The sequence below is a fragment of the Penaeus vannamei genome, chromosome 10 (assembly GCF_042767895.1).
Source record: "Penaeus vannamei isolate JL-2024 chromosome 10, ASM4276789v1, whole genome shotgun sequence".
NCBI lineage: Eukaryota > Metazoa > Arthropoda > Malacostraca > Decapoda > Penaeidae > Penaeus > Penaeus vannamei.
In genome coordinates this window covers 5,139,975-5,152,474 of record NC_091558.1, presented here as the reverse complement: position 1 = coordinate 5,152,474, position 12,500 = coordinate 5,139,975, and the positions used below count along the sequence as shown (strand labels likewise).

General features: G+C 42.2%; 2 protein-coding genes across 4 annotated transcripts in view; one reads left to right on the top strand and one right to left on the bottom strand.

Annotated features, from left to right (window-relative positions):
* LOC113820421 (CLIP domain-containing serine protease B4) overlaps nucleotides 1–6,579 on the top strand; it is a 9,973-nt gene extending 3,394 nt beyond the window's left edge. The window contains exons 3-8 of the mRNA XM_070126251.1: nucleotides 1,660–1,874; nucleotides 2,441–2,543; nucleotides 2,999–3,107; nucleotides 3,483–3,667; nucleotides 4,152–4,271; nucleotides 4,572–6,579. Coding sequence (XP_069982352.1) covers nucleotides 1,660–1,874; nucleotides 2,441–2,543; nucleotides 2,999–3,107; nucleotides 3,483–3,667; nucleotides 4,152–4,271; nucleotides 4,572–4,885 — 1,046 coding nt within the window. The 3' untranslated portion in view covers nucleotides 4,886–6,579. The remainder of the gene's footprint in view (nucleotides 1–1,659; nucleotides 1,875–2,440; nucleotides 2,544–2,998; nucleotides 3,108–3,482; nucleotides 3,668–4,151; nucleotides 4,272–4,571) is intronic.
* A 2,888-nt stretch (nucleotides 6,580–9,467) lies between these two features.
* Nucleotides 9,468–12,500, bottom strand: part of LOC113820418 (uncharacterized) — a 72,414-nt gene continuing 69,381 nt past the window's right edge. For 2 of the 3 annotated variants that reach the window (XM_027372749.2, XM_027372748.2), the window contains one exon: nucleotides 9,468–11,168. In XM_027372749.2, coding sequence (XP_027228550.2) covers nucleotides 10,460–11,158 — 699 coding nt within the window. In that variant the 5' untranslated portion in view covers nucleotides 11,159–11,168 and the 3' untranslated portion in view covers nucleotides 9,468–10,459. Of the gene's footprint in view, nucleotides 11,169–11,808; nucleotides 12,132–12,500 lie in introns of those variants that run through there. The other variant, XM_027372750.2, reaches the window with a different exon arrangement.

Sequence of the window (12,500 nt, the reverse complement as noted above, 5' to 3'; positions counted from 1 at the left end):
TCTCCTTCTTTTTCTTCTTCTTCTCCTACATCTCCTCCTCCTCGTCCTCCTCCTCCTCCACCTCCTCCTCCTCCTCCTCCTCCTCCTCCTCCTCCCCCTCCCCCTTCACCTCCTCCCCCTTCACCTCCTCCCCCTTCACCTCCTCCCCCTTTACCTCCTCCTCCTTCTCCTCCTCCCCCTTCACCTCCTCCCCCTTCACCTCCTCCCCCTTCACCTCCTCCTCCTTCTCCTCCTCCCCCTTCACCCCCTCCTCCCCCTTCACCTCCTCCTCCTCTTCCCCCCCTCCCCCTTCTCCTCCTCCCCCTTCACCTCCTCCTCCTTCTCCTCCTCCCCCTTCACCTCCTCCCCCTTCACCTCCTTCTCCTTCTCCTCCTTCTCCTCCACCTCCTCCGGATCTTATCTTTCTTATCAGCTTTAGATATCAACTTTATATATCTATTTTTTACATATTTATTTGGACATTTAACCCCAACAGTTTCTGATATACGTAAACGACCAAAATATAACAAATAAAAATAAAATAGTCGCATAATAGTAATATTTTACTTGTTTACTCTGGCGATTTTCTGTTCTTCTCTGTCCTATTTCTGTTTTCGTTTTCCTCTACTTCCTCTTTTTAGCATTGTTTTTTTAATCATTCGACTTGATAGAATTAGAGTATATTTAATTTTTCTTCTTCTGTTTTTCTCTTTATTTTCTTTTATATTCTTTATACTCGCTCTATGTCTTGTTCTTCATCCTCTTATTTGTTTGTTTGTTTGTTTTTCCCATTTTTTCTTCTTTCTTTTTACTCCTTCCTTCTTTTCTTTTTTCTTCTTCTCTCCTTCGTCATCGTAGTCATCATCTTCTTCTTTTTCTTCTTCTTCTTCTCCTTCATATTTTTGTTCTTTTCTTCTCCCCTTTCTTCTGTTTCATTTCCTTATTATCAGTCTTATTCATTTTCTTCTTTTCTTGTTACTGTTGCTCCCACTTCTTTCGATCTACTTCTTTTTCTTCATTTTCCCTTCCCCCTCCTCTTCCACCGCCATCTACTCTTCCTTCTTTTTCTTCTTCTTCTTCGTCATCTTCTCCTTAGTTTTTGTTCTCCTTCCCTTCCTCCTCCTCCTCCTCTTTCTTTTCCTCCTCCTTCTCCACCTTCCCCCTCCTCCTCCTCCACTTCCAACCGCCCTCCTCCTCCTCTTCCTTCTTCTTCTTCTTCTCCATCTTCTCCTACTCCTCCTCCCCCTCCTTCTCCTTCTCCATATTCCCCCTCCTACTCCTCTTCCAACTCCCCTCCTCTTCTTCTTATTCTCCTCCCCTTCCTCTATCTTCTCATCCTCCTCTTCCTCTTCCTCGTATTCCTCCTTCCCCCTCCTCCTTTTCCTCTCCCTCCCCCTCCTCCTCTTCTACTTTCCTCCTCCGCCTCTTCCAATCTTCCTCCCCCTCCTCCTCCTCCTTCCTCAATTCCCTCTCCTCCCCCTCCTCCTCCTCCTTATCTTCATCCTGCTCCTCCTTCCTCTCCTCATCTTCATCCTCCTTCTCTTCCTCTTCCTCCTCCTTCTCCCTTCCTCCCCCTCCTCCTCCTCCCTTCCCCCCTTCCCCCTCATCCTCTTCCTTCCCCTCCTCCTCCTCCTCTTCCTCCCGTCCCTGCTATTTATCCCCCTTCTTCCTCCCCCTCAGGATCCACCTGCAGGACCCCAGATTCCGCCAGAGGAACCTGCACGAAGGTCCACGATTGCCACGCCCTAAGAGGCCTGGTTAACTCCGCCTTCAGAAACAAGAGGCCCCAAGAGGTCTCCCTCCTTCGCCAGCACGTCGATAGCTGTGGCTTCGACCGCAACAACCTGACGGTGTGCTGCCCGATGCCCTTTCCCGGGGTTGCTCAGGAGGTCATGGTAAGCGGTCAATGTTGTGTTAGCTGTTTATAAATCTCTGTCTGTCTCTCTTTCTCTCTCCCGTAATCTTTCTCTCTGTCTCTCTGTCTCTCTCTCTCTCTGTCTGTCTGTCTCTCTCTCTCTCTCTCTCTCTCTCTCTCTCTCTCTCTCTCTCTCTCTCTCTCTGTTTGTCTGTCTCTCTGCCTCTCTTTCTCCACTTCCTCCTCCCGTTCCTGCTATTTATTCCCTTCTCCTTCTTCACCCTCCTTCTACACTTTATCCTCTAGTTCCCTCTCTTCCTCCTCCTCCCGTTCCTGCTATTTATCCCCCTTCTTCTTCACCCTCATCCCCTTCTTCTTCTTCTTCTTCTTCTTCCTCCTCCTCCTCCTCCTCCTCCTCCTCGTCCTCCTCCTCCCGTTCCTGCTATTTATCCCCCTTCTCCTTCTTCACCCTCCTCCTACACTTCATCCTCCTCCCATTCCTGCTGTTTATCCCCCTTCTCCTTCTTCCTCCTCCTCCCGTTCCTGCTAATTATCCCCCTTCTCCTTCTTCACCCTCCTCCTGCACTTCATCCTCTTCCGTTGCAGGCCGAGCTGAAGCAGTGTGGCGTGAGAGCCTTGACAGACAAAATCAACCTGGGATCCGACGCGGTTCTCAATGAGCTCCCCTGGATGGCTTTGCTGAGAGGAAGTAGGTTCTTTTGCTTTGCTTTGTTTTGGTTGTTTATTTTTTTAAAATTCCAGTTGTCCCTGTGCTTGTGGCCGTCTTGGTTACGGTGACTTTGAAATCTTTTCTTTGGTTTTCTTTGTTGTTTTGTTAGCTTTTGTGTGTGTGTGTGTGTGTGTGTTCAGAAAGGCTTACATCTACATTCCGTTTTAATACATATCATTTTTCTCTTCAGTATAAAATGTAATGGCTGCAACTTCGGTTCAAAAGTACTTAATCATTTTCATTTAGAATAGTTGTATGCACCTAACCTTTGTAATGAAAATAGTTCTAGAAATAACAATATAAGTGAAACTACTACTAGGCTACTAGTTCTTCCATTCACCCCGGGAGGCACTTGCGACCATCTCGAGGGCCACTTCTGGCACGCGGACCCTGAGCCTGACACCCCAGCCTTATATCCTTTCCTCCCTTTGCAGAAGTGGGGGAGAGAGCAGCCTGGCACTGCGGGGGCGTCCTCATCCATCCCCGCTACGTGCTCACTGCCGCCCACTGCGTCAGCGACCCCAACATACCAAATCTTTCTCTGTGAGCTTTTTTTCTCTCTCGCAAATGTGGCGTATTGTTATAAAACAGGATGTAGTTTGTCTTTATATGTTATTTGATGGTTTGTGTACGCCTAGCATGTATGTATACATGTATACATATACATACATGTATGTATGTATGTACATATATATATATATATATATATATATATATATATATATATATATATATATATATATATATATATATATATATATATATATATATATATATATATATATATATATATATATATATACATATATGTGTGTGTGTGTGTGTGTGTGTGTGTGCGTACAGTATTTATATATGTATATATGCATGTATGTATATATGAATATTAATACAGTCAAATCCAATCACCACCGCCCCCAGCGTGGGCGTGCGCCTCGGGGAGCTCGACCTCTCGACGAATCCGGACTGTGACCGCGGACTCTGCAACTCGGTGGTCGACGTCGGGGTGGAACAGGTCCTCGTCCACCCGGAGTACAACAAGGCCTGCCCCGCCTGTCACGACCTGGCGCTCCTGAGGCTGAACCGCCCGGTCGAGGACCTTCTGCGTGAGTCTCTCTTCGTGGGTTGGTTTGGTTTGGTTTGCTCTCGAGTCTGGGCGTGTGTGTGTGTTTCTGCCTGTTTGTTTGTTTGTCTGTCTGTGCGTCTCCTTCTCTCCCCCCTCCTCTCGCTCTCTTTCTCTCGCTCTCTTTCTCTCTCTCTCGCTCTCGCTCTTTCTCTCTCTCTCTCTCTCTCTCTCTCTCTCTCTTTCACACGCGCGCGCATATACACAAACACCTGCGCGCTTGTGTGTATATGTGTGTCTATAGACCTTGTCTTGTGTGTATGTTTGTGTCTGTATAGACCTTGTCTTGTGTGTATTTTTGTATCTGTATAGATCTTGTCTTGTGTGTGTCCGTCCGTATGTATTTTCGTGTGTACGTTTCTGTATGTGATTAAGTGTGCACACGTACTCTCTCTCGACGCATCACAAACTCACCCGCATGCTAATCCATCTCCTCCACCTTAACCGTTTTGCAAATCCTCCCGCAGCCCAGATATACCCGATCTGCCTCCCTCTGGATCCTGAAGAGGAGTTCGGTGCCAGCATTGACGCCCTTCAGGCCTCCCGTGACATGGGCCTGATCGGCGGCTGGGGCTCCGTCTCGGGAGGTGAGTGGCTTGGCTTCAAGGGGCTGTAGCTGAAGGCAGTGTGTGTGCTTGAGGGTTCAGTAGCAATTTCGTAGTAAATCGATATTGTTGTTATTTGTTGATGATTATTTTTGATTTATAGTTGCTTCCTTGAGATTCTATGAGTACTGGTTTAAATATTCATGTTTTCTACTTCATTGTGTCAATTCTTTGTTGAATATTGATTTCTATTTTATTGTATTTGATTCTATTTAATCGCCATCCTCATCAGGGCATACCCATCAGTCCTGACCAAGAAGCCTTCCATGGTCTCTTCCTCAGACCCGTTCAACGTCCAGCTGCCGACCGTGCTGCAGAAGGCCTTGGTGCCCCTCTTGCGGACGCCCTTTTGCGATGCCCTCCAGCAGAAGTACCCTGACCCTTCGTCCACCCTTTGTGCGGGCGGCGAGGGCCCAGGCACGTGCAAGGGGGACTCGGGGGGCCCTCTGATGATCGACAACCGCTCGAGGACGAGGTGGTACGTCTTGGGCATCACCAGCAAGGGGCCCAGGGCGTGCGGCGTCCCGAACACGCAGACGCTGTTCACGAACGTCCACCACCACCTGCCCTGGATCCTCTCCAACATGAGGCCCTAACCACTGGTGAAGCAGCCTGGTATGTGAAACAGTGACAAGGAATAATACATGTCAGCCAGGCGATAAACTAGACGCGAAAAGATAATGTCTATGCATATTATTACATTCATTTAGACATGTTCCTTAGAATGCCATCAAAATATGTGATTTTCATCGAAGAAATGATGATGGAATAGAAGAACTACGTTTCATTTTCTTATTTTCAATCACCACGGTCATCTATGTAGGGAGATTCACACTTCCCTCTATACTCTTTGCAACTCATCGAGTCTGTATTTCTACGAGACCCTTTGTTAGATATATTGGGAGAAACATAAAAACAATAATCCTTTATTTTACTTTGTCTATTTATTTGTTTGGCAATATGTTAAATTAATCGACGGTCATATAAGTCAGATGAACACAATGAATGATCTGTTGATTCGATCTGTATATTTCTACGTATCCGACAGAAGATTACATGAATATTATGTCATAGATTCCTTACTGTATGCAAAGTTGACGGCCACGAGAGAGTAGAGGTCGGCAGCAGCAAATAGACAAATAGAACAACAGGATTTCATGTTTATATGTTTTGCACATCCATGGGGCGAGGTGTGTACAGGAGACCTTTGTTTCTAAGGTCGAAAATGACTTAGAACTGATACCTTTTCAGTTCCTTAAATGCCTGTTGCTGGTCTTTGTCCTACTACTTCCAACTCTGGCATTTTTTTTTCAAGTGGAGGTGAAGTGGAGCTTTGCTGGTCGCATTTTTCGTTACGAGTTTTTCTTCTTTTCCATTTATTGTTCACAGTGTATCCACTTCGTCGTTTTGTTTCTGCTGACATGAATAATGGAGAAAATTGAACAAAAGACACGAATATTAGCGCATCGCACAGAAATAAGCGATTTCGACGGGTTATGGGTCTCGGTACATGGTTGATCGTGGCGTTTCTATTTCGCGATATGACCTTTTATTGACCTTTTTGATTAAGGATGCCTAGTCTCGATTATGACCATGAACACGGTTTATAATAGTTAGTATGAGTATTATCATCATTTAAATACTTCTTTAACTACAACAGCAGGGATTAAAGGCATTTGAACGAAAACTTTTGTACAGTCGCCATCCAAAATATTATCCAGAGGGCAGAAAGTTTCAAGATCTGAAAAGATCAAGTAAATCTTACAATCAATGGAAGAACTAAATGTCCCTTATGACGTATTTCCTTAAAAAAAATCTAATTCAAATGACAAAACATGCTTATTTTATGTAAATAAAAAACGATGCACTCGTTAAATCTTATTACCATTAATTGCATTTTATCGTAAGTAATACAATATCATAACTTACAAACATACAACACAATTAGATGATTTGGCCGAAAAACATTAACAAGCTTAAATAAACGTGGAATATTAGTCGCAATATTAGTCTCCACACATTGGTTTATAATTCTAAAACTGATAACAATAAATTTTCAAAATTATTGACATTTGAGATCTGGTTTGATTCATATTCAGAGACCGATAAGATAAATTTTCCTGTTTTTTTTTTTTATTTGATTTTAATTTTAATTTTTAATTTTATTTTTTTAAATAAATTTTAATTTTTTTATATTCGAGATCTCTGGTAGGCAAAATTAAAAGACAATCCCTTTGAAAAGTCTAGCCCTCAAAAACTCGAAAAAAATAAATAAATAATAAAAAAAAAACTTTTATCATTTCAGATATACTTTTTGGACCATGACATATGATACGTTTGGATATACCTTGTATTGTTTGTTGTCAATAAATATCATTATGTATTTATTTACTTATTTTTCTGTGCCTACTATTTGTATTTATGCCGTATATGTATGCTATTTATAGACACATATTTTAGAGAGAGAGAGAGAGAGAGAGAGAGAGAGAGAGAGAGAGAGAGAGAGAGAGAGAGAGAGAATAAAGAGAGAGAGAGAGAGAAAGAGGGATAGGGAGAGAGAGAGAGAGAGAGAGAGAGAGAGAGAAAGAGAAAGAGAAAGAGAAAGAGAAAGAGAAAGAGAGAGAGAGAGAGAGAGAGAGAGAGAGAGAGAGAGAGAGAGAGAGAGAGAGAGAGAGAGAGAGAGAGAGAGAGAGAGAAAGAGGGATAGGGAGAGAGAGAGAGAGAGAGAGAGAGAGAGAGAGAGAGAGAGAGAGAGAGAGAGAGAGAGAGAGAGAGAGAGAGAGAGAGAGAGAGAGAGAATAAAGAGAGAGAGAGAGAGAAAGAGGGATAGGGAGAGAGAGAGAGAGAGAAAGAGAAAGAGAGAGAAAGAGAAAGAGAAAGAGAAAGAGAAAGAGAGAGAGAGAAAGAGAAAGAGAAAGAGAAAGAGAAAGAGAAAGAGAAAGAGAAAGAGAGAGAGAGAGAGAGAGAGAGAGAGAGAGAGAGAGAGAGAGAAAGAGAATAAAGAAAAGAGAGAGAGAGAGAGAATGAAAGAAACAGAAAAAGAGAGAGAAAGAAAGAAGCAGAAAAAGAGAGACAAAGAAAGAAACAGAGAAAGAGAGAGAAAGAAAGAAACAGAAAAAGAGAGAGAAAGAAAGAAACAGAAAAAGAGAGAGAAAGAAAGAAACAGAAAAAGAGAGAGAAAAAAAGAAAGAGAGAGAGAGAAAGAAGGAAAGAAAGAAAGAGATAAAAAAAAGAAAAAGAGAAAGAAAGAGAGATAAAAAAGAAAAATAAAGAAAGACAGAGAGAAAGAGAAAAAGAGAGAGAAAGAAAGACAGAGATACGCTTCCGAACCTTCCTGTCCCGTGCGCTCTCTTCATTTCATTTGTTTTGATCGCTACGACTTCACTGACCTTTTTAACAGCTGTCGTTTTTTTTTTTTTTTTTTTTTTTTGTATTCTGCTGTTTAGTTTTTTAGCCATCTATTTTGATTCATGATTCTCAGTTATTAGTATTATATTTATTGCGAATAGCAGTAGCATTAGGAACTGTACTAATTATCATCTTTATTAATATTTGTTTTCATCTTCGTCCCCCTCCTCCTCCTCCTCCTTATCATCATCATCATCATCATAATTTTCTTTTATCATGATTATTATTATTATTATTTGTATTACTGTTATTTGGATTTTTATTTTTTTCGTTATTATTGTCACTATTATTTTAATAATTACTATCACTTTTATTATTATTTATAATATTATTATTGTTATTACTATCAATATCAATATTATTACTACTATCACTATCATCATAGTTATTATCATCATATTCATTATCATCATCATTGTTCTTCTGTTCTATTATCACCATCATTATCGTCGTCTTCACAGTCATTATCAGCATGATCATGATCATTATTGCTCTCATTATGACCATGTTCATTGTCATCATATTCACTGCAATTAAACTCAGTGCTTATTATTATTATCCTCAAATTTGCTTTAATTTGCTTTATTGTTAACATTATACATATTTGTGCGTGCGTGCGTGCGTGCGTGTGTGTGTGTGTGTGTGTGTGCGTGTATGTGTGCGTGCGTGCGTGCGTGCGTGTGTGTGTGTGTGTGTGTGTATGTGTGTGTGTGCGTGCGTGCGTGCGTGTGTGTGTGCGTGCGTGTGTGCGTGTGCGTGTGCGTGTGCATGTGCGTGTGTGTGTGTATGTGTGTGCTACTATTATTACCACTGTTGATCGTAATTATGAATGAAGGTTTTATAATCATTATTATCATACTGATCTTAACAATAATAACACTTTTAGGTATATTAAGATCAGATTTGTGAATGTTGAAATATAGCCGAGGAAATGAAAACAAACAAAACATAATCTATTCACAAGTATATTTACAAAACTTACATCGCTGATACAAACGCGGTATGTACAAAAGAGCACCTTGGATTGTACGAAAAAAAATATATATTTAAAGTCTATTGTCTAGTACTTTAAATAATATTTTAAGTCACGTTTGGCGTTCGAGTTAACATTCGTCCCTTACGGAGTTTTACATATTTACACATTTATTTACATTATGCAGTACAAATTATGACAAGACGTATTATTTGTAACATTCATACTGGAAGACACTGCCCATAATGGGAATTTTTGATACATTTACAGTGACATTACTGTTACTAATACTAATGTCCTTTTTTTCTATTAATTACTAACTACGTACTGGGAATAATTTATCAAAAAAGTACATAAAGACACCAAAAGGTTATCAACCATCTTTTACCTAAAAGTCTAGAAAAAATTATCTGAATACCTCTTCGTCACAGGAACAAAGGATCTCTACGTATTTAGTGAAGCTTTTTCTCCTTCAGAACCGACTGTTTCTAATGGAAGAAACTGTTGGTAGAAATATCTTTCTAAAATATATATGCTAATTAAAAATTCGATGTCACAAGACCCTGAAATGCTATCTAATGTGTATATAAGAAAAAAATATACTGTATATATGTGTGTGTTAGTGTGTCAGTGTGTTAGTGTGTGTGTGTGTGTGTGTGTGTGTGTGTGTGTGTGTGTGTGTGTGTGTGTGTGTGTGTGTGTGTGTGTGTGTGTGTGTGTGTGTGTCTATATATATATATATATATATATATATATATATATATATATATATATATATATATATATATATACGTACACACATAAAGAAAGACAGCAAATATAATTGTCTAACAGGAGGTAGATTTTCAAACGTCTGTCTACCTGGAAGAATATAACTGTATATCACTGGAAGAACGTCATTGCCACAACGCTGCCGTATTCGCAATTATGAAGACACTCGAATTCGACTTTTCCTTCGACCTCGACTGAAGGACAAGAAGTTAGCACCTTGGAACCCTTTGAACAAGCCGACCTGGTGACCGGCTCTCCGTTACAGAAATTCAAGTTTCAAGATTTAGATTTCAAGTTAGTAAGTATTGTGTGTGTCTCAATATCCATATATGCATTGAAGACAGAACGTTATTCCCTTATAGAAAGGCAGAATGATAAATAGATGAGAAGATAGGCAGAATTTGGGGATAATTGATACAGAATGATAAATAGGTAAGTAGATAGGAGGAAATGATTTGAGATAACTGATCATAAATAAAAGTAGTGTTGTGAAATGTCTGGGAGAAGGTGGGCCGGGCAAATAATCTTTTTGATATCCTATGAGAATCAATGAGGCTTGACCTGTTTCCAAGCTCAAGGCCAATTATTACTTGATATCCCAGTATGGTTACGATCAACAGAAATAGCATATTAGTCCTATGAATTATTAAACCTTGGTAACGACAACATGGTAACAGCATATCGAGTCCCCTTGAGCAGTCAAAGTCCCGTCCTCTAACACTAAGGAATTCCTTGTCTGAGGTCCAGAGATTCCTCCTTGAAGATTCAGTGCCATCCTTCGAACGGGTCGTGGCACAACCTGGCACACTTTCAGTTCACTTCGTGCGTTTCCGAGGTTCTTCGCACTTTCACATCACGTTCCTTGATCACATGCACTTTGGTCCACGGCCAGAAATTATTTTTTTTCCCGCTAATGTTAATGAACCTTGGCAGTTACGAATTGGGAAATAATCCGCGGAGGGATCACTCAATGCCCTGAAGAAAGCTGAGAAGACCGTCGGCCGTCGGTCCGTCCGCCTCACTCCCCGTCTCTGGCAGGGGGCACTGGTGTGTACGTCGGCGACGCCTCTCGAGGGACTCCTTCGGCCGAAGGATCGGAGAGGGAGGAGGACGAATGGGCGGCGGAGGGCGGGGAGGACGGAGGCAGGCTGGGAGAGGGAGCAGAGGAAGGCACTCTGGGAGCAGGGAAGTGCGAGGCAGGGGGCGGAGGGACGACCACAGGCGGAGGCGCGAGAGGAACGAGGGTGTTCTGCTGCGGGGAGGATCGCAGGGGCTGCAGGTTGATGGAGTCCCGAGTGGGAGGAGCTAGCTTTGGCGACGGAGTCTTCGAGGGGAAGGTGAAGTCCGCCTGGGGGAAGAGGTCCTCGTACTTGGGCGGGGCGTCGGCGGGGAGGGAGGAGTACTTGGGGGGGCCCGGGGTGCGCGGGGGGCTCCTATCCATCTCGGGGGACTCGTGCTGCGGGAAAGTGTAGATCGTGAAGACGGCGCGGGACTGAGGAGGCACTGCCGCCCGCTGGGTGCCGTCCACCTGCGAATACGGCTGTGGACGCGCGGGCGTTATAGTGGGCGTCGTGTGGCGGGGGAGGATCATCTCGCCGTTGTTTTGGCGCGCCTTCTGCGAGCAGGACTGGAGGCAGCAGCGGTAGCAGATGCACCGCAGGATCACCGCCGCCAGGATGCACACGGCCAGGAAGACAGCCAGGAAGAAGCCGTCCATCGCGCTGAACCTGAAGAAGAGAACGGGTTGACTGGGGTTTGCGCCTTCGAGCCAAAGGGAGGAAACGGGGGCAGAAACAGACAAGGACTGCGTGCGAATATTCACAGCGTTGCCATAATGTGTATTATTCGCTTATACTGCAAATATCACTCCCGTGGAAAGGCTTAAATCCATGAAAAATAACAATTCGTACGTAATAGAGAAAGCTGAAACAAAACTTTGAGAACAACACATTAAACCCACAACAAAATTACACAATCATAAATAGATCAATAAATAACAGAAAATTTAACGTCACCAAGATAAACCGGAAAAATGATGCACAGATTCCACATTTTACATAATTTCCTAAATCATAATTTCATTTATGTAAACACATTCGAACTTACAGAGAGGATGCATCCTAAAAACGCAGTGACATAACCAAAGAAAGCAAACAAATAAAACCTGTTCTGAACATGTATGGAGGATTTTTTAGGACTTATAATACAGTGTCTGATATAGTTTAAATGCAGCGAAGATAACGAACGCGATTATGTTCTTTGTAAAACATATCCACCAAATGGATATTCAAGAACTGGAAAGATCACGTAAAGATACTTTATCCTCATTTCTTAGTGAACACAAATTGCGTTTTGCCATTTACTTACTCTAAACGATCTCAAGAACTGCGGATGCAAACGATGTCCTTATCAATCAGACGTTAAGATCCGACAGTTTCTTTACACAACGTCTTCCCAGATGAAATCCACAGTAACGTAACTAAAAAAAAAATACACTCAAGATACACTCAAAATATTCGGGCTCCGTTACCCACCGACGTTGGCACTGAACAGGAGACTGGCGCTAAAACCAGACCAAGATCTACGCGTAAAAATTTTTGTTCACTAACGAACGCACAAACCTTCACTTGCAATCACCCACATTACGACATGGGACAGCCCGCGCCGAGTCCAGAAGGGCGTTCGGGTCGCTTCTAAATGCTAGGGACTACTTGGGGTTTCAGATAAGATTGAGCCTGTTTCCCTCGTTGATCATAGGAAGCTTTTTGTGTGATAAGACTGGATGGAGTGAGCAAAATAGGATTCAAAAGTTTGAATAAACGTTAGTCGCTTCTAGTATAAACTAGTGGTGTGAGTCAGATGATACAAAAAAAGTAGATTTATTGCTCTTGTGTAAATCAGGTTGCCCGCGGTAAATGGGTAGTTTGTAATTATATTCCAACAGATGGTTTTATTGTACTTTCTATATATACTGCGGTAGATTCTCGGTCACCTATATTATAATCGGATTAATTTTCAAAATGGAAAACGCTTAAATAACAACAAGTTCAGACCGGGTC